Here is a 26,408-nt window from a genome sequence, read left to right as displayed (position 1 = left end):
ACATGGGAAATAAGAAATTATGCAGGAGAACCAGTATAAAGGATGTCATAAAGGAGACATGAGGCAAAAAGGAGAGACTGATTATGGGGTGGGAGGTGAGAATCGGAGAAATCTTGAGAGATGACTAGTTCTGTTATTGCCCTATTGTGGAGACAATGGGATATGATTCAGAAAACGGGGTAGACTTTCTGGTGAACTTATTGGCAAACATCAGCAAGAGTCCCATCAGTTAGGCAGGAGGGCATGGATTAGAACTGGGAGAGAATGCCTCCATGTGTGAGATCAGAGATCTTTGGCAAGCACTGCATGAAATAATACCCACCAACTCTGAACACTAGAATATTTATTTATCCATTTTCCAAACGTGTTTGGCTACCTGACTCAGGACAGCCAAATGGATTATGGTAGAACAGCATGAGGACAACCTGAAGACGAGTTTGGTTGTGATATTTATTAACTATGTGAATTTGGGCAAGTAATTTAATTTCTTTCAACCTCAGTTTCCTTATCTGTAAAATGAGGATATATACTGTATGTAAGGGTTGTTATGTAAATGTTCCAACTTTAAAATTTGGTGGTATGCATCATCAAAATGGTCAGTGGAGGTGAATTAATAATACTACTTCACTTTTAAAATGATTTGTATTTTTAAAAATGTTTTCATATACATGAATATGTCTTGTGGTCTAGTGGAACAAAGTGATGGGTTTGGGGTCAGGAAGACTTGAATTTAAAATCTTCCTTTGATACTCATGCCTCATTAATATCCTCAGTTACCTCATTCCCTTTGATCAGAGGGCTGGCCCTTAATAACTACTTAATAAGAGTTTATTGTATTTTATTATATTGTGGATTCCATAACTTCTCTGGGTTCTAGAACTTGTCTAATAAGTCACAGACTGGCTGAAATCTGCATCATTGGGTAAAATTTTCCACAATGACTATATGTTTCTCATATATTATCTTAGAGGAAATTTGTAGAAATCCTTTGAGGGAAGTAGATCAAAACATCCTTCCCATTTCAGGAAGGTGGAGACTGATGGATGGACAACTGAGGTGTTTTGCTGAAGATCTCATATCAATTTATGGACTAGAAGTTAATTCTCATTTCTAGGATCTTCTCATAATAATTATAAAAACAACTCATATTCGCATAACATTTTAAGATTTGTAGTGCTTATATAACAAAAAAATAACACTGTGAGGTAGTGGGTAGGTATCAATATCCATTATTTCCATTTTGCAGAAAAGGAAACTGAGGCTGAGAGAATCACTAATGTCAGAACAGCACTCATATACCGATTCTCTTGTTTTACTACACTATAACACATTGTCTGTAGTGAAGTTAACTCTTCCATTAATACACTTGGAAACTAAATGAATCAATATTTTAGTAACTGGACATCTGAGAAAAACGGTGTTCAAATAAACACTATATAGAAAACATAAGCAATATGAACTCAGGAAAGCCAATGAATCTGGGTGTGGAAGTCACCAAAAGACTTAATCCAACTCATGGATTCAGCCCGTACCTATGGGTAAAAGCCATCAAAACTATTCTCTTCCCTAATTCTTCATATGGTAGAAAGAGTACAGATGACCCAGGCTCAGAGTCTGGTGCTACTTTACAAGTTACTCTAGCTCTCTGGGCCTGCCTGGATTTTCTCATCTATCAAATGAGAGAATTGGTCTAGATGGACACTAGGGTCCCATCTACTCCTAACTCTCTGATCCCCATGATTCAACTGTTCATTTATTTGACTTGTTATATTGATTTTCTGTATACAAAGAAACCATTTAATTCAGTGAATGTGTCAATAAAATCAGGGTTTTGTTTGTTTTGATTTTAAACTGTGGTTCTGTATTAAAATTTCTCCATTTATAAAGTGGATCTATAGCTATACATATATACATACATATACATGGATGGAGAAATACATAGAAATTGTCATAATCATAATTTAAAACCAAAACATATATAATTCTTAGATTATATATGTTTTGATTTTAAATATATATTAAGCACAATATAAATATATTAAATATGCACTATGTATATATATATATGTATGTGTTTATATATACACACATATATCTACCTATACCTGCCTACATATACATGCAACAACATACACATGCAATGTAGGTACAGAATGCACATATATGTGTACATGTTTGTGTACAGGGATATATGCACATGTATATGCATATATGTATATATGTTTATATGTGTATATATATAGATATAGATATAGATATAGAGGGTGTAGGTTCCTGGAATGTTAGGGTTTGAAGGAACATTAAATAATGATCATTAAATCCAACACATGACCTTATTCAGTATCATTTTATAAGACAGAGAACTTAGAAAAAGACACGGAATGGGTCTTATTCTAGCTGATGCTAAAGAGTAAGTGAAAGGCTTCTTGTCTGTAGTCCTGACCATTAGTATGGGCTCAGGAGGTCACTTTGTTTAAGGGCTGATTTGCTGTATCATCTGATCCCCACATATAAATCACTTCCCAGTGCTGCTGAACCAAGTTACCTGTATTGACTGCTTGCCAGCCCACGGAAAATGGAGTTCTGGCCTGAATGACATACATAGTGACGGGACTGTGGTTATCTGCTCCTGGCCTCCAGGACAACTGGGCTGTTGTATCTGTGATTTCATCGATAGTCACAGCCTCTGGGGGACCTGGAGGGCCTGGAAAGAGAGACAAATTAAAAGATACTGAAAATCTCTAGACTGAGGTTCTAACCATAGATGTATAATACATGAAAAAGCAATCTCAATTAGAAGGGAAAAACAATTGTCTTAGTCATGTGATCCCTGAATCTATTCATCCAGTTAGCAACTTCCCCAACCCAAAATTAATCTGTGAATATTTTGTATTTTTTATATTTGGAAGTTCTCTCTTCCCAGTGGTATGTTAGTTGATAGAGCATTATTTAATTTTATTTTTGTATCTCCAATGCTTTATATTATATCTTATCCTTTTTCTCTTTGGATTGGACATCAGAGTGCTATGAACTTTTACAATGAAACTCCCCTGTTTTGAGGCAATTGGCCATTGACTCTGCAATGCTTAGTCTTAAACATTTGCCTGTACTGAAAAGTAAACTCTTCCATTAATACACTTGGAAACTGAATGCATCAATATTCAAGTAACTGGGCATCAGAGAAAAACAGTGTTCAAATAAACACTACGATAAATATATAAATAATAATAAATAATATAAAGCAATATAAACTAAGAGACTTGCCCAGGATAACACAGATAACGTTTATCAAAAGCAGGACTTGAACTGGGGTATTCTTGGCTCTGATGATTGCTTATTCACTAGGCTACACTGTCTCTATTTCTTGCACACTGGATCAGGAATTGGACCTGTGATTTCTTGGGTATAAGAGCTCCCAGGTAAGGAATCTCCCTCTACCATTGTGGGCTGGCCCCTTCTCTGCAGCTTACAGAGTTGCCTAGTGAGAGAGGTGGTATTGAATGACTTTCCCAGAATCACAGAGCCAATGTGTATCAGAGATAGGATTTGAAATGAGGTCTTCCTGGCTTTATTCTATTCCTGATACTATGCTGCCTTTCTTACCATGGCAAGGAGTGCTTGAGAAACACTGGTTGAACTGGAAACAGAACAGAAGAACCCCAATAGCCATAAAATGTTCTTTGCCCTCTCACTGTATTAATATGATAGAAATAAAAGTTACGATGAGGGAGGGTGATGTTTGTATGTATGTGACTATCTGTCTACTCAGTATTCAATAACTCAGGCATCTTCTGTCTCCAAAGGCCCTGCTAACAAGACCCTCATTTACACAGCGCCTGCAGGTCAACCTGTATTTCTAAACTTACCACCATATAGTTCATTATTTCTGCCTATATTCTTAGTCCATTAAAAAAAGAAAATCAGATTCAAACAATGAGTCGGAAATAATGAAACTAGAAGCCCTGTCCCTGTGAGCGGGCCATTATAGAATACATCCCAAGCCAGAATCTGAACTAATTTGAAACTTAAGAATCTCTTACAGGCAGCGAAAATTATTTCTAATCAGCCACAGGTGTCTGCCTCAGGAGGGAAAGGGATTGTGAGAGGCTCCTATGTTTTCAACTGCATAATCGCTGAATGAGGATAAAGGACTTGCTAGGTCCTTCCTAATCCTCACTCTGTGGAAATGCCAGTGGGCTGGGTCATTTGGGCAGGTAAAAACCAATGCTTAACAAGGTCACAAAGAGTTTAATGGAGATTTTCAGGAGCCAGACTTTGCCCTAGGATGGACCCTCACATTCTTTATCTGGTATTCTGGATTTAACTCCCTTAAAAATAAAATGAAACGAACCAGAAAGCCATTTGACAAAAGTACAGGTGAATCACAAGTTACTTTCCCCCTCTTTCTGTTCACTTGGAGTGTCTAACCTCAGGCTGATTAATTTTCCACTGTGACATTTGAGAATGTCTTTCTCACATCACTGAGAGGGGGCTGTGGTCACCTCAGCTTCCCAAGACCCTTATTACAGAGATAAACTAGTTGTCGACTGGGCTTTTCGCTATTCTGCTCCCCTTCTTTTCTTTACAGATTCAGCTGCAGTGGCCTTTAAAAAGCGGAGAATCACAAATAGAAAATTTCTCTACTCCCAGTCCCTGAAAGCAGTAAATCAATAGACACTATAGAAGCATACAGAAAGATGGAAAGCTATCAAGTCAGAAGGTCTGCGTCGGCTGTTTAGAGGAGGAGCCCTCCCCACTTCTCCTTGCATGTTGTCGTGGCTTTGGGTTTTTCAAAAAGTGAAGTTTGTGTCCTTGCTAATGATTTCTCAACTTTGTTTTAAGGAAGTTTCTTCAGTTGTGTTCTCATAACAGCCCTCTTTTGAAATTTTGGGTGCACCTGTTTATTCTTCAAAATAAACAATAATTTGGTCTCAGAGACTTAGAGGGAAGGTGCCTTCTGATGCAGGGATTGCCTCTAGCAAACAATGCTTCTTCCCAAAGTTCCCCTGACCATTATGGATGCCATGTGTCATTAGTACAGCTAGAGATTTCACTGGAGTGGGCCTGAAGGGAATAAGGGGGCTTCTTACAATGTAGTTATGATTCCTTTGGCAGTCTGGGAAAGCTCATGGATTTCTTCTTGTAAAAATGCTTTTAAATGAATAAAATAAGATAAATAGGTTTACAAAGAAAATAACAAATATGATTATCAATAATATTTTTTAAAAGTTCACAGACCTAGGAGAAGAAATCCTGGTATAGACCCCATTTCAGCACAAGAATTATAGAGACAGAACTAATCTAAGGAAGATAAAATATGAGATTATGGGTGGTTTAAAAAATAAATGCATGGTAATTTATTGGGCTTATTCACTGATTAAATTTTCTTTTAGACTGGTGCTTGCAAATTCCTCTTGGTATTTAATGTTATTTTCTGTGAAATGAGGTAGATGATATTATTTAAAAACATCAAGTATTACTAATTTAAAGATTTAATAGTCTAATTTATTGGTGTTTTAGCTGCTGATCTGAACATTATCCTAATTAAAGAGAGGATTAATTTTTGGTGTCAGGATTCTTTTATCTCTGAGGGGAGTACAGACAAACTATGGTGGTTTGCTTAAAAACAAATGAATAGTAATCATTTTCTACATTCAGATCAAGGACAAATTAGTGGCTGTCCCCAAAATCAGATCTCTCTGGTCATGCTTGCCCCTGCATTGTGTGATTTCAAAGTAATATTTGCTACTTTTAGAAAGACTTTATGGATGTAAACCCTTTGAAGGCAGGAGTTATGTAATATTTTTCTTTATATCCCCCAGAATTTAGGCCTAATCGAACCTATTAGTTTGGGGGGAATGTGACCTTGTTTAAAATTCTACCTGCTCACATGTCTCATTGTAGAAATATATTATCCCCTTTCCTCTATTAGTGCATCTCCATCTCTGATCACTTCTCCTCCCTCTTTCCTTACCATGTATATCATGGACCCTTCACTTGGTCTCTAAGATGTAGTTATAGTTCTTGGAGGTAACTAGATTAAAGAAGGAGCTGTTTTAATAATCTGTTTCTGGTATGAGATGGTTTCATTGTAATTTTATCTTAAATTTGTTTCACTAAAAGAAAAAAAAATCAGTTTACATGATTAATCCAAGTTTGGCACTTGCAGTTCATTTTGGTTCAATTCCTTCTTGGTTGGTTGTATTTCTACCTTCTCTCTGAGCTATTGTTGCCAAACTAAGTGAATCCAGAAAATGTACTGAGTGGGACTTAGAATTCCTTGTGGTTTTTTTTTTTTTAAATCTCTGGTTCTCTTATCCAATCCAGATAGACTAGATCTTAATCTGTTCCAAAACCATTTAAAGAAAACTGGAGAAACTCTTGCTAGCTATGGAAAAAATGCTAAACAGGATGAACCGATTCATTTAACTTACCCCAAACTACATGCTTTTAATCCAAGTTACTGCTGGGCTAGTGGCCTAAAGCTCCAATTTGTTTGAGCCCAAATGAGGTATCCAAGCACACTGCTTGATATCCCAGCATCACTCCATTTGCTTTTGTTAATCCAAAGCTGCCTAGGAAGGTATTATTAACTCCAACAGTTTGATTCAGTGTACTCACAGGAACTGTTTTCATTGGGGGGAATTTAATGAATGGCTCAAGGCAATTTCCGACAATACCATATCAGGAAGAGAAATGTCACCTCCCTCAAAACTCCCAAACATTTTTTTTGCATACTGTTACACATCCTTTTAAATCCCTGTTGCATGGGGCTTCCTAGTTTACCATTCACAGTAATTATAAACCATTGGGATTTTAATGATAGCTATGAAAACCCACACTAGAATTGATATTGTAAAAAAATATTTTTAGGACATTAAAAATCTAAATACCTCTTACAATCAGGTCTGCAGTTGCTGATATCTTGTCCACACTTGTTTGTACCATGCAGACATATTTCCCAGCATGCTTCAGCTGGATACTTCGGATCATCAAATCACCAGCTGAATCCTGCTGATAAAGTAGAGAAAAGTGGCTACAATTACTTTTTAATGAGCTCTAAATATCATTATCACATGAAGGACACTGTGACTAATGGATTTATTTTACACTGGCTGATGAAAACATTAGTAATGCAAGCTATGGCCTATTAAAAATATGTGAGCCTGCCTGGGAGATAAGAGCACTAACATTTCCAAAATGCAACTTCGAAGGGACCCGAGGAATCTGATTTGGGTCACTTAAATAGTTTGCCATTTACAAGTGACTCACCTAAACTTCTATCAAGGACAGCTCTGTCTAAATCCTGTCTATTTCTCCATCCGTCCACATAATTTATAGCCTTCATTGGTATTCTTATGTCTTCCAGGCTATTCACATTTATTTGGAAAAGGGAAATGAACCCAAATTTGGAGACATCAGCATTTCATTGCATAGATTTCTGTCCTGTAGCCGGTGTTTTGATTGCTCACATTTTTGTATTAAAAGGTTATGAGAGCCCCTTTTCTCCGAGGAGAATCTTACATCCCTTAATGTGGAATGGTGCTAATTTGTTTTCCGAATACCAAATGCATGTTTGATTAGCAGATGAATAGGTCTAATTACATCGCCACATATATGTCTAAGCAGCTCAGAAGTATTTCTATACTATTCAGCAGTGGTAGGCTCTTAATAAGTTGAAAGTGAAGCTTCCTTGGGAGGCTTAGAATTGTGCTATTTTAAGTGAGGAATGCTGCTAAACCTTGAAGTTTGTTTTATCCCAAATAATTGAAAACATCTGCAATGGACATGAAATACTTTGCTTTAATACAGATACTGAAGTCATACTGTCTCCTCATCAATCCAAGAGTTAACAGGCAGCCTCTCTGAATTCTTTTCTCTGTCTCTCTCCCCTGTGACTGAGTTTCCAAGAATAAAAGAAGGCAGAAGCCAACAGAGATGTTGGGACTTGCAATCTCATCAAAGTTTTCCAGGAGGACCAGATTCTTCCTCTCTCCCATCCGTATTGGGAATGGACAGGATTCTTTTACTTCCTTTCTTTCAGTTTGCTTTATCACATTTGCCTCTACCAGGAGCAATTAAAAGAGATGGAACCTTCCTCTGTGGCAGCCAAGGAGGTGATTAAACCTATGGTAAATTATGTACAACTGGGCAAGTTAAATGATGCAGTTCCTAACCCATGGAGTATAGGGGCTGAGTTTTCCCATGGAAGCAAATTTTCCACTTGTACTTGGGGGAAGGCCTAAACGGATTTTTTTAAGGGCCTTCCAGATCAGAGATTTCTTTTCTTTCCCACATGTTGGGGCCACAAGTACAGGTTCTGAGAGTTGACTTTAAATCAAGTGGGAAAATTGTACTCGGGTAGAACTTTGGGAGGATATTTTTAATAGCCTTAAAGTAGGGAGATGGCATGGCATAATGCCTCCATTTGTCCTTGGAATCAGGAATAGTTTAAAAATCCTACTTCTGACAGATAAGGCTCTATGACTCTTAGCAAGATGCAACTTCTTGATGTCCCTGCAAAACTCTTTAAGACTATAATTTGCAAATCTACATTGGAAATGGAGGGTTCTCACAAGCAGTTTCCTATTCCAACCAGTCAAATACAAACAATCCTCCAGTGAAATGCAAACTATATAGAGCTAATAAAACTTAACTCCAATTAAATCAGGTCCTGCCTAGGAAAAAAATCCCAAAGAAAAGGTTAACTCCAATATTTTCATTAGATTAATTGTGCTTGTTAAAGAACTAGTAGGACTCCATGAGGCTACTCAGGCAGTAAATACTGGAAGGAAAAGAGAGAAATTAATGACCATCTTTGGTGAAAGTCATTATCAGGGAGTTGGACCTTCTAGGGTTATCTTCCTAGACTAGGAATGAATGCTTTAGTCCTAGTCCTATTCAGGGAATGGTCCTCCAATATTGTCATCTGGAATTAGGTAGAATTGTTATTGTTGTTCTGGATTAGATTATCATTTTATGTCTATCCCAGAAGAAATGGGGTAAAGGTAGGATCTGATCCTCCTGGAAAACTCTGATGAGTCCTATTCAGGACTAGAATGTCAGACACCAGGTTTCTTATCTCCACGATCCTATCAAGTACCAAAACCTCAGGTATCAGGCACCTCACTTCCATGAACTCACTCAGGACAAAGCCTTTGACATAGGGTCTTTACATCCTGCTTAAGCTTATCTAGGATATCAGAGCTATGGACACTAAGACTCCATACAGGAGTAAGCCTCCGAACATTGAACCTAGTCTTTGATCAATCCATAAGCATGATTAAATGCTTACTATTCCAGATACTAAATAGTACTGAGAATATATGAAAATGCAAAAAGCAAAAGAAGTCTCTGCCCCCAAAGAGCTTACATTATGATGAATAATAAAAATAGCTAACATTTACTTAGCACATTAATGTTTGTACATCAGTATCAATATCTCTGCATATACACACCTATGTGCACATATAAAAATTTCATTTGGTCCAACAACTCTGAGGTAGATATTATTTTATCTATTTTACAGATGAGGAAATGGAGGCCAAGAGTAATGAAGTTATTTGCTGAAGGGATCACATAGCTAGCAAATGTCTAGGTAAACTTTGAATTTAATTCTTCCTTTATTCCAAGCCCAGTGCTTTATTACTATCACACCTAGCTATTCTGTTTTCTTGTGTTGGAGGTAACTATGATTTGTCATTACAGGATCCTTGATTATGCAAAATCTGGTCAATTTTCCATCCTATGGCTAGAAAAATACCATTTTCTTCTCTTGTTATTTCTGTGATTCTGAAAAATGCCCTTCTTCTGCTGCCACGACCCACTCTCTCATCAAATAAGATAATAATGCATTCCTGGCACACAGCAAGTACTATATAAATGCTTATTCCCTTTCCCTTCAGCTTTCTCAACCTCACTTCTCCGGAGTCCTTGTTATCCTTTGTCCTTCTCTCTTCCATTGTGCCTTCTGAAACCCTTGTTCTATTAATAACAAATCCTCCTTCATTTTATCTCTTTTATTCTCACACTTCTTCCATTTACTTGCCCTCCTAGAAATGGTTTTCTCCAGAAGACATTATATCTTACCCTGATTTCTCCAGTGTGCTGGCTACCCTAGGTCAGGAGAAAGAAGAGTATACTTCTTATTCCTCATGACTATTTATGGACCCTCTCTCTGCTGCTATGATTCTTCTCTTTTGAGTTTCATTTTATCTACATGCATCATCTTATGCACATCTGGTAACACTTTAGGGACTAAAACAAGTCTTCTAACACTTTGAACCTCTAGTTCATCAAAATATATAACACAATGCTTACATTTTAAATGCATCTCAGTCAGACACCTGGCTAATTATACTTTCACGCTATCAAACATAACATTTTTTTAAAAAGAAAAGATGAAATTGCAAAAATGTATTTGGGAAGAAGGTTGGCTATACTTAGAGGAGTTTAGAGAATAGTTCTATTCCTCTCTGATCCAAAGCTGCAATTCTTGTCTCTCCATCTCTCTGGAACTCATTCTGCCTAACTCTTGGCTCTCAGAGAGATCTCCGCTCACTCTTTCCATCTCTCCCTTGCTCAGTAATCACTATTTTGCTCTGATTTTTGCAGTTTTAACACTAAATATATGTGCAAATATACCCAATTTGCTACTTTTAAATCCTTTGCCCTTGCATTCAACCTAGTAGACCTTAAGTTGCCCAAGAGTAGGAACTATTTTTCCATTTTGTCTTTATATTCTTAGTACCAAGCACAGTGCCTTGTATGCTGTAGGTCCTTAGTAAATGCTAATTGCATTACATTGGGTTGGTTGGTTATGTTTTGCAAAAGTGGAATTCCATATCAGTTTTAAAGCTAAATGCTCTATACTGGACAAATTACCCATTTAATTCACTATTTTAATTAATTAAAGATAATTACACTCTATCAGAGGAGTCTGTCTTAATAAAAATGCTCCACTTTGTGATTTAAATTATAATCTAGTGATTAAAATTTTTGACCTGATTACTATAGTCTAGTGATTAAAATTTTTCTATTTTTATAATCAAAACTTAAAAAATAAACCTTTGAGACTGAGGTAGATTATAATAGTAAGAAGCAGGAATGAACTGTTTTCGCTAAAACTTTTCAAGTCTTGAAATCATCATTCATTCATTTCTTTGTTCATTTGACAAATATTTATTAGGCATGCCATGATAGTATTTTGAGAGGTTACTAAAAGAAATAAAATAAAAACCATGCCTTCAAGGAGCTCCTAATTTAGTAAGGAATAAAAAGGTAAACACAATTAATCGTAATGCAAAGTACAATGCTATATCAAGAGATATGATCAAAGAGATTTTAAAGAAGGAGACATTACTTGTAGCTAAGGTAATATGTGAAAGGATGTATTACTTGAATTGGGACTTAAAGGATGGATACATTTCAATAGGCAGGAATGAACACAGGTCATTCCAGGAGAAGGGAGTGATGTGAGTAAATGCATGAGGAGAAAATGTTTGTGATGTGATAGAGGAATGGTAAAATAATCCAGTTGCTTGGAGCCCCAGGTATGAGAAGGAGAGCTGTGTGAAAGTCTAGAAAGGTAGGTCTGGGCCATGTTATAGAAATCCTTGACTGCCTGGTTAACGAGTTTGAATTTTATATTCTGTTGGCAATGGGAAAGGCAGAGATCATTGAAAGGTGTGAACTGAAGAGTGTCAATCAATACTGTGCTTTAGAAAGCTTTCCTTGGAACAGGAGTGCATGATGAAGTGCAAAAGTGACTGGAGGAGGGAAGAATTGAATTAAGAAGCTATTACTGGAATAGAATTGGACAAAAGTGTTCCTAATTATATCCTTTATTTTTTTCTTCATTTGTTTATTTCTCCTTTTTTCATTTTTTCTTTCTTTTCAACAAATTAGCTAATGGAGCTAGCTTGAACCATTCCTGATGGTCATTTATTTTCAGTGAAAGCATTTATACTTCTGAAGTCAAAAATGCTATAAATCATGTCTTCATTTCTTGTTTTCTTCAATATCTAGACTTCAGAAAGTGGTGGAGAAAATGTAAATAACACAGATTAAACTGAAAAGTTCCACATATTTTTTCCTCAAAGAGTTGATTGTTAAAGATTCCCAGTACATATCACTCTTCAAAAACCCAGCTCCTGGTTTTATTTGTTTATTCAAGGGTATTTTGCTTTCAATTTTGTTAATTTCTTCATTGATTTTTCAGGATTTCTATTCTGGTGTTTAATTTGGGTTGGGACACTGGGGAATAGAACTGGAATGAGAATGAAAATGCAGAAACTGATTCTGGCCTGATCTATTCCTGTAGGAGCTTATCAGTGCTACCTTTCACCCCTTTTTGGTGCAAAGTGGCTTGTAAACCTTAAAGTACTATCATATGTAGGTTGTTTTTATTAGACAAAGCCAAAGCCAAATCCCAGCCCACCAAATGCGACAGATTTGTCATACCTAGCATTATTTTTGATATACTAACTTTTGGAAATAAAAGGTTTAAAACAGACTTGAAGGTTATTTGGGCTGCCATTTATACATTTCCTGCAGCTTCAAAAACATTGTTTTCTCTGTTCCTAATGTTCTTCCATATCACACTTTCCAGCCTATTTCTTGAAATTTATATCTATTGCTCAGAAATGTCTGGTTTGCTGACAATTGAAGGGGGGCAATGTCAATGTCATGTATAGATTTACTCCTAAATGAGCTATGAATGAATGCTCAGCCTTATTAGAAAAGCTTAGCTTGATGCCTAAATTCATCATGCTTTATTTTCTTGGGAGACCATCATCCGTAGTAAACAATCTACCTTTTGAGAATGTTTACTGGAAGTTTTGAATAAGGAAAAGATTTGATTATTAATACATCTGTTTGAAATATATTAAAGTATGAAGAACAATACTTAGTTAAATTTATTAATTTCCTTCAATTTACACTTCCCTGTTCTTTCAAAACTCTTTAATCCCCTTTCTTTGCATTTTAAAAAAAAATGTTAGCTATTTCCTTGGCATTTATTTTAGAATAATCTTCAATAGAACAAAAACCTGATACTTTATATTTATAAATTGCTCACAATTGATCAAGCATTTTCTTCAGAATGATTTCACATTTATTGAGAGGTACATGATATCATTACTATTCCATTTTTATAGATGAGACAACTGGGGTTGTCTTCAGAATGATTTCATATTTATTGAGATTTATGTTGTGTCATTACTGTTGTTCCATTTTTATAGATAAGACAACTGGGGTTAAGCATTTGCCCAAAATTGAGGTCACATGATTAACACAGAATTGCAGAGCAAAATTTGATCCCAGGTTTGGGAGAGCCAAATCCAGTGCTCTTTCTATTCTAGACTCCTCATAGGTTATACTACTTCTATAAGAATTATTTTTGAGGACTTGTGGTGACACTAATGAACTTTATAGCTTAAGTAACTAGAAGAAAGCTCCCAATGGACCATTTGCTGAATCTGTTGTTCAGTCATTTTTTTTAGTTGTGTCTCACTCTTTGTAACTTCATTTGTGATTTAATTGCCAATGCCAAAGAATGCTAGTTCTTTCTCCAGCTCATTTTATAGATGAGGAAACTGAGGCAAACAGGGTTAAGTATCATCCACTTAGTAAATCTCTAGGGTCAGATTTAAACTCATAAAGATGAGTCTTCCTGACTTCAGGCTCAGTGCTCTGTGCACTATGGTATCACCTAGCTGCCCTTCCTGGTTCTATGGTATATCGGTACAAAATAAAGTTAAATCAGTCCTCATCCTTGGAATACATATCCTCTTTATCTTTGATGTTGGAATTCTTAGTGTCAGTCGCATACCACATCATCCGTGTAGCTTTCCCTGATTTCCTCAGCTGTTAGTGTTTTTGTGCTTCTCAAACTGCCTTCTATTTAAAGTAAGACATTTACTAGGGAGACATGGTTAGTGGAATGTTTTGACTTCTGACTTTGACAGGTAACTTACATGACTGAAAGCAATTTGGTTAAATCTCTCTAGGTCTCATTTTCCACATGGATAAAATGAAGAGGTTGTATTAGATGATTTCTAAGGTCCTCTATAGATGTAAATCAATGATCCCATATTTAATGTATCCTGCTCTCTCTCCCCTCTCTCACCCTCCAAACCTCTCACCACAAAGCAGTTGAATATAATTTTCTTCAGGGATGAGCCTGTTTCATTTTTACACTTGCATATTCCCAGCACCTGGCTAAGTACTTAACAAATGATTGATGGATTGAATTTAAATGAATGAAAAATCCTGAAAAATGAAAGAAAAGACTAACAAAATTGGAAGAGAAAGAAATCACTACTGAATGAATAAATAAAACTAGGAGTTTTTAAAAAAATGCAATAAAATAGACAAGCCATTAGATAACTTGATTTATAAAAAAGAAAACCTGATTACCAGCAGAAAAAAGTTAAATTCACAATGGAGAAGAAATAAAATAAATGACTATCTATTTTGCCCCAATAAAACTAACAATGTAGATGAAATGAATAAATATTTACAGGAACATAAATTACCCAGATTAATAGAATAGAAAATAGAGTAATTAAATTTAATCCAAACCTTAAGAATTTCTAGAAAAGAGCCTCTTTACAAAAATCTCAAATATATATTTTAAAAGAAGCAATAATTTAAATTATCTCTTAAATTGCTTTTAAGTTAATTTGTATTACCCAAGGAAATTGGACAGATTTTGTTCTGTCATTGGATGTTTAATATTAATACTTACCCCTCCTACTCTTTCAAAATGGTCACCATCTTTGTCAAAATCAATCAGGCGTCCATTAAATGACCAAGTAAACACAATGTCCAGTGAGTGATCATGGGATACTTGGCAAGGAAGAACAATGCTTTCTCCAACAGTAACATCCATACTGGATGGAGGTACCAGAAGGCGGGTTGGATCTATAAACAAAAAGCCAGAATACCGATGAAACTTTGTGGAGCTCAAGTACCAATGAATATTTTAAGAAAACCATTTAGAGAGATCAGAAAGTGAAAAGCCTTGGATTCAATTTATCCAGTTACTTTAAACATGAAAAATAAAAAAAGTTAAAAGTTAATAACTTTTGTTTGTATAATCCTTTACAGATAACACTCTCATGTTCCTCATAATTTTTTTTTATTCCATTCCCCATTTGGGGACTCAGTTTCCCCATGTATAATGTAGAAAAATAAGGGAATTGAATGAAATAACTTGTAAAATTATTTATAATTCTAAATCTGTGGTCCCACAGTGGGACAGCAGAAAGACAACTGGAATTGAAATCAGAAGCCAAATCCAAATCCTGTTTTTGATTTTCTGAGCCTCAGTTTCCCCCTCTGTGAAATAAAAGGATTAATTTGATGTTATTCATAATAACCTTGCGAGGTTAATAGTATTATCACTTCCATTTTTAGAAATAAAGAAACAGAAGATTAGAATAATTTCACACAGCCAGCAAGTGACAAGAGGTCAGACTCAAATACAGATTTCCCCCATATAGATGGTGCAAAATTTAGGTTTAGTTACTTAAAAAGAAAGAAAGAAAAAAAAAAGATTTATTTGTTCTCTTTTGTTTAATGCATTTCAACCATTACAAAGGAAGTATAAAGTACTGTGGTGTAATATAAGAACATTCCTTGCCTACAAGGACTTTACATTCTTCTTAGAGGTGAGACACAACATGGCAACTCATCAATCATCTAGTAATCATGGATTAAACACCTACTATGTGCCAGCATTGTGCTAAACTCTGACATACAAGGGTAGTTGAATGATAGTCCCTGCCCTTAAGAAGTTAATGGTTTAATGGGAGAGAGAGTTTATATACAACAATGTACAAACAAATTCTATACTAAGTATCTTGGAGAAAATCACCAGAATGGATTGAGCATCAGAATTAAGGGTGTTTGGGAAAGGTTTTCTATAAAAGGAGAGATTTTAGCTGGAGCTTGACAAAAGACAGGGAAGTCAGGAGGTAGAGATGAGGAGATAGTCAGTGAAATAGCTCAGTGTTGAGATAGAAAGTCTTATTTGGAAAACAGTAAGAAGGTTAGTTTCAGTGGATGACAGATACATAATTGGGAAGGAGGGGTTACAAAAATGGAAGACTATGTTGTGTAAAGCAAATAATGTTTTTTTGTTTTTTTTTTGTGAGGTAGACACTAACAAATGGGAAGGAGGAGGGTCTCAAAAAATTTTAATTTGCTGTCTATTAGGTTAGCACTAAGTGCTATGGTATATATATTATATATATTTAATAATTATAACTTTTTATTGATAGAACCCATGCCTGGGTAATTTTTTTAACAACATTATCCCTTGCACTCACTTCTGTTCCGACTTTTTCCCTCCCTCCTTCCACCCCCTCTCCCAAATGGCAAGCAGTTCTATACATGTTAAATATGTCACAGTATGTGCTAGACACAATATATATGTGCAGAACCGAACAGTTCTCTTGTTGTACAGGAAGAATTGGATTCAGAAGGTAAAAAATAACCTGGAAAGAAAAACAAAAATGCAAACAGTTTACATTTATTTCCCAGTGTTCTTTCTTTGAGTGTAGCTGTTTCTGTCCATCATTGATCAATTGAAATTGAGTTAGATCTCTTTGTCAAAGAAATCTACTTCCATCAGAATACATCTTCATACAGTATCGTTGTTGAAATGTATGATGATCTCCTGGTTCTGCTCATTTCACTCAGCATCACTTCATGTAAGTCTCTCCAAGCTTCTCTTTATTCATCCTGCTGGTCATTTCTTGCAGAACAATAATATTCCGTAACATTCATTGTGGTATATGTATTTTTGGAAGAGAAATCTGGACCTATGAGTTTATATATGTATGAAGCTCTCAGTTGAGGAAATTCCTGCCTCCAATATAGATCTGCAAATAGTCTACTATTAAATCTCTTATTTATTTATTTTCAAATTTTTCACTGTCCATCTATACATTCAACTTTTTTTTTTTTTTTTACATATTTCCATATGTATCAAGTTGGGAGAGAAAAATCAGGACAATAGGGAAAAACCATGAGAAAGAAAAAAAAACAGAAGGAAAAAAGATGAAAATAGTATGCTTTGCTCTGCATTCAGTCTCCACAGTTCTTTCTCTGGATGTAGATGGCATTTTCCATCCAAATTTTATTGAATTACCTTGGATGACTGCATTGCTGGAGGAGCTAAGTCTATCATAATTCAGTGTCACATAATGTTTTAATGTGTACAATGTTCTATTGGTTCTACTCACTTCACTCAGCATCAATTCTTGTAAGTCTTTCTGAAATCAGCCCACTCATTATTTCTTATAAAACAATAATATTCCATAACTTTCATATATTAGAACTTATTCAGACATTCCTCAATTGATGGGTGTCTATTCATTTTCCCCTTCTTTGCCACCACAAATAGAGCTGCTACAAATATTTTTGTTTTTTCCTCCTTTTTATGGTCTCTGGGATATATACTCAGGAGTAGCACTGCTGGATCAAAGGATATCCATAGTTTTACAACCCTTGGGCATATTTTCAAATTGATTTCCAAATGTTCTCCAGTTCACAACTCAACCAACAATGCATTTCCACCGTTAAGTGTTAAAGAGAATTGTCTGGGGGATTCACAGCTGTATGACTTAAATTAAACCCAGATCATTCTTTTTTGAGAACTTGATCCTAGCCTATTCTTTAGCTGGTTACCTCTTAAGTTGTGAAGGACACAGGGATGAATAAAGCCTTCATTCAAAGAGTTTACAATCTTGTTGTCCATCCTTTGTTTTTGAAAAGGATCAGCGTTATCACGGCTTCTTGTCTCAACTTGTGTGTGAATTGGATTTAGTCATCTCCTCACTCTCTCCTTCATAATCACTGAAGTCCAGTGGCAATATAAAATTAGTACAACTGAGGAGGAAATGTGCAGCTTCTGTGGACGCTACAGCTTCTTGGAGCCACAAGGGAGAGTTGGATGGTAGGAGAACACCAAAGGTGGATAACTTGAATACTCCATATAACCCTTACAATCTAGTAGAGAACAATCAAATATCCTTTGGCTCTTTTGTAAAAATGGAGATAACTGATGAACAACATGAGAATTGAAGTATACATGCTTTTGGTTACTATTGAATGGATAGAAAAAAGCTAAGGCAGAACTACCAATCTTCCAGCAATGTAGTCTTGGTGGGTTACATCTAAAGTATGAAATTTTGAGGCATAAGGATCATACAATCCAGACATGAAAAGCATCTTAGAGACTATCTAGCTTTGTAGAAATGCAGGCTCAAAATTTTAACCAGAAATAAATACAGCCAGGTCATAAGATAATTGATTTAGAGCTGGAAGAGATCTGTAATCCAAACCTTATTTTAGAGAGAGTCCAGGGAAATTATGTCCAAGGTCATACTGGTAATACGTGGCAACACTGGGATTGGAAATCTAGTATTCACAGGATATTCTGACTGCCGAGCCAGACATCTTTCTACTGTATTACATACTACATTATCTCACAAATATGTTGCTTTGGGGAAAGAAGGTAGGAAAAATATTATTATTCTAAACAAAATCTTGAAATAAAAATATGTCTCACTGATTTCCCCAAAACATGTATTGCTTCTCTCTTCACTGGTGAAACATTTCTCGGGTAATTATTATGTGTGTAATAATGTGCTAGTTTTCAGCAGTGATAATGAAGGAAGGGAGAGTACCTGCCTTCAAGAAGTTTACCATCTAGTCTTAGGCTCGGTTGGAGATCATTTCCAAGATTCTGCATATGAAAGGAAATAATAGTTTGTCAGAGAAGAGATGGTAAGGGGAAAGCTGACTTTGGAGAAAGCTTATTGTAGGGGTGAAGCTGATCGGAGACTGCTGTAATAGCAATGAAATCACTGCAGCAGACAGTTTTGCAAGCAGACATGATTTCATGCCTATAAAAACCAGCTCTATGGTTTTTCAGCCTAAATAGAAAAAAATTGTGGGTTAAAAGTCAAAAATCCAATGTCAGCTCTTAAAAAGTCTTGCTTCCTTGTATTGGGATGGAGACAGGGAGCAATAGGGTGCTAGCACCTTCTTCAAAGCTCAGGGCAATTGGTACTTAAAGCTCACCTCTGCAATTGGCTTTTTTTGTTTTTGAAAGAAATCTGATTCATCTCTTTTTTTAATTGTAGAAATGGAGACTCTATTCTGCTTATTGCAGGAGCCCAGTATTCTTTAGTAACAGTGTTCCTTAAGGGTAGAGACTATTTATCCTTTACTTTGTGGTTTTAGTATTCGATTGTCCCTCATACAATAGTTGCTTAATAATTACCTACTGGGTGAAAGAAAAGAACATTCTCTAGCACAGGGAGGGTAGACTGGCATTGTCTAATGACTCCATTAAGACCTTCTTATGGAACCTATATACTTAGGAAGGTATATGAGCTAGTCAAAAAGCATTTATTAAGCTCTTACTGTGTGCCACACAGTATGCTAAACTCTAGAAATATAAAACAAAAGAGAAACTTTAATCAAAGCTCATATTCTGTGAGGGAAGAAAACAAGCATGTTTTATGGCTATATGCATATATAAAATAAATGCAATGTGACTTTTGGGCAAGGGTAGCACCAGTGATGGGGAGGAGTAAAAAAAAGTATTATGCAGAAAGAAGTGCCTGATCTGAGTTTTGACAGGAACTAGAAATATAAGAGAAGGAGGTGAGGAAGGAATGTATAGTAATCCCCTCCATTTTGTGGGGGTTAGGAGTGCAATGTCCCAGTCATCTGCAAAATCTGCATATAAATTTTTTAGCCCTCCCTTTGTACCAGAAAAGAAGTCTGAATAATTAAGGTATCAAAAGATAATTAAATGATACTATACATATATTTTAAGCATTTCTGAGTTTCTTAATGTTTTCTGTATTGTTTGCTAGACTTTGTGTGATATCTGTGGCTTCTGCAAAACTCCCCAAAATTCCTATTTAATTTCTTATATTGGTCTGTGATATATTGAAACTGTGATGGGAAAAGTTGCAACGTAGAAGAAAGAGATAACTCTATTCCTGGCCCAAGGGATGAGGGTGAAATGCATGGAAAATGGAGATGGATTGTTGAGTGTATGAAGGAGAGTAATACTGTGCAATAAGGTTGGAAAGGTACTTTGGGGTCAGGTTGGAAAGAACCTTAAATGCCTAACAGGAGATTTTATATTTGAAAGTAGGAGCCACTGGTATTTGAGCTGAGGAAAGAGATGGATAGAAGTGAGACTCTGCATTGGCTTTTTTGTTTTTGAAAGAAATGTGACATCTCTTTTTTTCAATTGTAGAAATGGAGGCTCTATTCTGATTATTACAGGACCCCAGTATTCTTCTATCCGCACAGCTTGGATAGGAGTGAGACTTGCAATGGTTGACCAAGTAGAAGACAACACCATAATGATGAGGTGATGAGAGAGTAAACAAGTTGAAGGTATTCCACAGACACTGGACACGTCTCCTTGGAATTAGAGGCAATTAAACCAAAGAAGGTTCAAACTCTGTCAGCCATGTGATTTTGCTCAGTGTGTTTATTCAATACTCCTGGTTCAATGTCATAAATTTGGATGCTTTTCCATAGAAAAGATTTCAATGCAAATACCTGCATACAAATAACCAGATGGCTTCTTACTGAAACAGAAATGGCTCCTTTTTTTTATTTTAATTTTTCAGGATTAAAGGGAGTTTATATTTCCTGACTCTACAATGAAGGGTCACTCCTGCTATTATTGTTTAGTGTCTGGAACTCTCCAAGGCAATTAGAACCCAATATGTAACTTGGTGGCTAGATTTGGTTATAGTTCAAGAACAGTGATAAAGAGGATGAATAATATTCCAAGTTTTCTTTCATGAGGAAGGCTCATCTTGCAAAAATTCAGCAATTTTGAGCACTGGGATGAGTGTTTAACTAATCCCACAATACAATAATAAGCCATTTTATTTTATTTTATTTTTGCAGTGCCAAGTCTTCCATGAGATTAACAGAAGACAAATGCTAATTGTTTTTGCTTTTAACTCATTAATCATGTCAATTCAGGAAAGGAGTTAATTACAAACAAACTATTAATGCTCGGATCAATTATATGGATTCTAATTATTAATACGTAAAGAGCCCTGAATCTGGCATCAAGAGATTTGGGCTTAAATCCTGCTTTTGGGTGCAGAGTATTGGTAAATTCCTCCAAGCCCTTCTACTAGAGAAGGCTATTGGTTTTAGGATTATAGGAGCATAGTTGGAAAGCTAGAAGAGACCTAAAGCTCCCTCATTTTGCAAAGGAAGAAATTGACTCCCAGAGAAGTGAAATGATTTGCCCAATGTCACACAGGTAGGAAATGACTGATGTGAAATCAGGTTCCATGATGCCGAAGTCATTGTTTTTTTTTTTCCTATGGTATCATCACTATTTGAAAAGGATTAAATTTTCAGTATCAAGAAATAAACTCAAAATCTTCACTCATTCTTTGAATCATAGTATTAGAGATAAAAGGAACCTTAATGATCATCTAGCCTGAATCTTTTGGGGAAGTATTGGGAATCTCAGAGAGCAAATGATTTGCCAAGGAAAGAAGAAAACAAGCATTATGTGTGTGTGTGTGTGTGTGTGTGTGTGTGTGTGTGTGTGTGTGAATCAGTATATTTGATTTAAATCTATCTTCTGTTTCCTAGTCTAATACTTCTTTTACTATATAATTCTGACATGCTAGGATGCTTAATTTCTGCCTATTACAGCACTCTGACAAGAAATTTTTAAAGACATCTGTTGGAATATGTTGAATTCATCATTGTTTATAAGCTACTTTGGGAGTTTAGTCTCAAAGGATTCAGTGCAGATTATAGTAGAAAAAGCAATTTCCCCTAGGAAAGATGAGCCTTTTCCATCAAGTATTCAACATATTACAAATGAGATATTAGGTCATAAAATAATGTCTTTTTCTTGTAAAATGATGTCATTATAATCCTGAAAATAAGTATGTATGTAATTTTATTGCTGAGGACCACCATCAAAATGGGGATATGATAGGATCATGAACTATTAGAGCTAGAAGTGATTTTAGAAATCATCCCACCCAACGTTCTCCTTTTATCAATGAAGGGATAAAGGCCCAGAGAGGACAGATGATTTGGACCAGATTTACACAGAAATCAGGGATGCATATCTGGTCCTTGATTCTAAATCATCTTTCTTCCCATTATACCATGGGATTCTAGAACAAATAGCTAATATCTCTTTAACCCAGTGCATATTGTGTCAGAATTATTGGTACTTTTATGAATACAGCTAGGTCCCACATTCTAATTAAGGGGTAAATCATGTGTATGAAGGTGGTTAACATTATAGTTTTGGTAGTATAGAAGTAATGAGATGAATCAAAATGTTCTTATATATAACAGTCCAAGGTAGGGGTGGGGTGGACATTATGCTTCTGAGGCAAAAAATAGATATGAGGAAAGAGATAGGATGGTATAGTGGAAAGAGAATTAGATTTGAAGTAAGAAAATTTGCATTTTAATCTCTTTTACATGTTGGATCTTTGCCAAATTATTTTGTTTCTTTGGGAATCCTCATTTATAAAACAAGAGGGTTGGATTAAATTATCCTTGAAGTCACTTACAGATAGGTACTTATAATCCTATAAGTAATTCTTGGGAGAGAAATCATTGGATCATAGATTTAGAACCAAAAGAGGCTCCAGAAGTCAATTTCCATCTTTCTCATTTTATAGATGAGGAAACTGATATCTGGAGAAGTTAAGTGATCTGTCCTCTGTCAAACCTCTATTATGTGGCTGAAGTGAGATTTGAATGTAGGTTTCTCTGAGTCCTAGTCTAGTATTCTGTGATTATTCATAATTTTATGGGAATAACCACTACTTTGTTAAGATGATCCTCCCTACCTAACCTTGGTAAGATTGAGAAGTAGAGTAGATATCTCCCTTAAAATGCCTTAAAATCCTCCATTAGAAATTTATTCCTCTCATTTCTATAGGTTTTTGAAACTTCAAGAGTCTAGTATTTGAGTCTCTGTGGAGAGAAAATACTTCTTTTATCAACACTTAAAACCTTGGTGAGAATAGACTAAGAGGAAGAGCCTATATGTATGGAATGCTAGGTAGGTAAAGGGGAGAAGAAATAAATGGAAGTGAAGAATCAGTAAGGCATAAGATGGGCCCAGAACTGAACAGGAAATGAAGCAAATTTGGGAAATGAGGCAGCAGTTCAAATAATTGTAGCCTGAGCCCTGAAAGACAACTCCATCTTTTTTTAGCTATTAATTCTGCTAATATCTGTGAATCAGGGATCCACACAATCTCTAAAGGAAAGCAACTGTTGGCTAGTCCAAAGGGCAATGGAAAGACAGATCTGGAGGGTAAGCAAGGATTTCTAAGCAAGAAAAGTCTACAAGATGTCAATCAAGTTTTATGTATCAGAAAAGGAACTAAGCTTGTCAGGTAGTCAGCAGAGAGAGGTAATTAGCTTAAGGATTATTATAGTATTACATACAATAATATCATAGCACCTAGCTGGGTAACCCAATGGATAGACTGCTGGATGTGAAGTGAGGAAGATGAATTCAAATCTGCTCTTAGTTGAGCAAGTCACTTATCCTCTATCTACTTCATTTTTCTCATCTGTAAAATGGGGATAATAATAGTACCTATCTCTCAGAGTTGTTGTGAGGATCAAATGAGATAATTCTAAAGCAATTAGCACAATGTCTAGTACATAGTGTTATATAAAGTTATTATTCATATTATTTTTATTATTTCAGAGGACATTTAATCCAAAACATTTACATCACTCAATAACCATTTATTAAGTATCTGTCATTTGCCAAGCTCCGTGATAAATGCTAACAATACAACAAAAGTGGAATAATCTTTGCCTACAAGGAATTTATATTCTATCAATGGTGGTAACACTATCTATCTCTATATCTTTCTATTCATATCTCTCTATCTCTATTCATATCTACCTTTATATTCACATCTATCTCTATATCCATATTTATAAATTTGTATATTTTTATCACAATATTCATATCTATTTCTATATCTCTATATCCACATCTATCTCCCTAATCTCTCTCTCTCTCTCTCTCTCTCTCTCTCTCTCTCTCTCTCTCTCTCTATATATATATATATATATATATATATTTCTATATTCATATCTACCTATCTCCCATATCAAGGGTAAAAGACTTAGAAAATTCTATCCAGAATGTTAAACAGACTCCCCTCTACTCCTCCTTGGAAGATTTAGGGAAAAACAAAGATAAGGTTTGCATAGCATGAGAAAGTATAGATGGTCTATGATCTACATGGTTGCAGAATACTTACATCAGTTGAAAATATAGATCCATAAAAGCAGAATCCATTTGAGTGCCAATCACAGAGCACTATATTCTCAAAAAAATTACAATTATCTAAAACAAATAAACAAAACAATAGAAAGATTCATAGGACTTGAAACATTTTGCCAATAAAGATTTAAATGCAAGGAATAGAATAACAAACATCATCAAGGACATGAAAGATAGGAAGAGCAGTCATGGAACATGAGCAAGGGATGACAAATGGAAAGTGCATATTGTATTTGTATCCGTGACTTATTTAAATGGGCAGAGGTAGGTCTCCAATACATTGGGTAGACTCTGTATGGAGTCTTTATGGAAAGGCATAGAGAAGAGTCACTCAGCATGAGAAAATATATGAAACGAGATTCAATCTGCAGTGTTTCTTACATATTTGGTATATGATGCCATGAATAAAAAAAATTCCATTATGCTTTCTCTCTAACTTGATTGAAGACACTTGAAAATACAGGTATCTTATACTCATTTGCATTCTCAGCATCAAGACCAAAGCCCTACTCTGTAGATCCTTAATATTCTTTTTTTCAATGATGATTGATTAAAATCGGGACTAGTTGATAAGGATTAGGAGATACACCTTGGAGGTTCTAGGATACAGATGGCGCTAGAGCATTGGGCTTCTCATTATTTACTACAGATTTTTCATAAAACATTGAAAAAGAGCCACCAAAAGATTAACTTGGCATTAGGTAAGCTTTGTCTCTCCATCTGTGCCCAGTAATTACTTTCCCCCTGAAGTTACCATTTGGGGATTTTTGCTCCCTAAAATGTGATATTTAAAAGTATGCATCACATAAGAGATAGATAAAAGAAAATGGATGTCATTGGACTCTAAAAATATATATATATATAATTTAAAAAACATATATATATGTTTTAATTAAATGGGGGAGAGAATTAAAATAAATTTGGTATTCATCCTACTTAAATTATGGAGCTAATTATCACCTGAAGTAATACATCATTAACAAGAAATACAAATTCAATTCTTTGCGGTTATCTCAGGGACAGTTGCTTCTGTGCTATATTCAAGAATTTGGCACACGGAAATTGAGTTCTCTGAAAGCTGGACCAGTCCAGTTGGCATATGTTCACACATAAGCAAAAATATGCACTATCTAAAGTGGTGAAAGGAATTCTGTCCACTTTGCAATGCATATTCCTGAGTTCCTTAGCACTTCTGTCTTTTTGGAAAGCAAACACTTTCCAAGTGGCTGACTTCCACACATTGTTAAGTGAGTAAAGCAGACTCTTGCCAACACCAACTGATGTGCACAGGAACAAAGAAAGTTAGTATTATAGCAGTTATCTCCATTTATTCATTCAAATCAAGGCTCCAGTGATTGTATACAAGAATAAACAAATTCATGACATGTACTGGTCTCCTTGCTTCTGGTTTCTTCCCTATTTTAATCTATCCTAAACAACATGAGTAGGGTGATATCATTACTACACAGCCATCACAGTTTCTAGTCCAGTTCAGTATGGTTTTCAAAGTCACACATGACATGAAGTATCTACAAACCATCTTTCCATTCTTATTTCATATTCTCATAGCTCTGGAAAGGACTTCAGATGCCATGTAGTGCAATTCCTCATTTTATGGCTAAGGAAATTGAACCTCAGGGAAGCTGAGTAATTTGCCATGAAAATGTTAGTTCTTGAGAGTAGAGATTGTTTCATTCTTTGTATTTGTGTTCCTAGAGTCTGACTACCTTTTCCAGGTAACTCCCCATTTTCTATTAGCATCTCTACTTGGTTTTGACTCTAGAAAACATCATACCTCCCTGCCAGTTACTCTCTGGACTCCCTCTACCCCAACTTTTCCAGCTTCCTTTTATATGGAGTCTTTTCCCATTATATTGTGAGCTTCTTGAGGGCAAGTATTGTCTTTCTTTCTTTTTCTTATTTGTACCCCCAGTGCTCAATATAGAGCCTGGCATATAGAAGGTGCTTAATAAACATTTACTAAATTGGATCAATTAGTGCCTAACACAAAGTTTTGTCAGATAGCAGGTGCTTAATAAATATTTGT

At 35.5% G+C, this 26,408-nt stretch overlaps 1 protein-coding gene and 1 long non-coding RNA gene across 6 annotated transcripts in view; one reads left to right on the top strand and one right to left on the bottom strand.

The window, feature by feature from the left end:
• The window catches only part of CNTN4 (contactin 4), a 1,178,424-nt gene that overhangs the window by 25,296 nt on the left and 1,126,720 nt on the right, over nt 1–26,408 (bottom strand). For 4 of the 5 annotated variants that reach the window (XM_031954124.1, XM_031954139.1, XM_031954132.1 and 1 more), the window contains 3 exons: nt 14,750–14,925; nt 6,894–7,014; nt 2,546–2,704 (listed from right to left, as the gene is read on the bottom strand). In XM_031954124.1, the coding sequence (XP_031809984.1) occupies nt 2,546–2,704; nt 6,894–7,014; nt 14,750–14,925 (456 nt within the window). The remainder of the gene's footprint in view (nt 1–2,545; nt 2,705–6,893; nt 7,015–14,749; nt 14,926–26,408) is intronic. The other variant, XM_031954148.1, reaches the window with a different exon arrangement.
• LOC116421722 overlaps nt 1–26,408 on the top strand; it is a 78,649-nt gene that overhangs the window by 30,755 nt on the left and 21,486 nt on the right. The gene's annotated exons all lie outside the window — the stretch shown is intronic.

This window comes from Sarcophilus harrisii, chromosome 1, assembly GCF_902635505.1.
Source record: "Sarcophilus harrisii chromosome 1, mSarHar1.11, whole genome shotgun sequence".
Classification (NCBI taxonomy): Eukaryota; Metazoa; Chordata; class Mammalia; order Dasyuromorphia; family Dasyuridae; genus Sarcophilus; species Sarcophilus harrisii.
The sequence above is the reverse complement of the archived record's forward strand: the minus strand, read 5'-3'. Positions and strand labels throughout refer to the sequence as shown.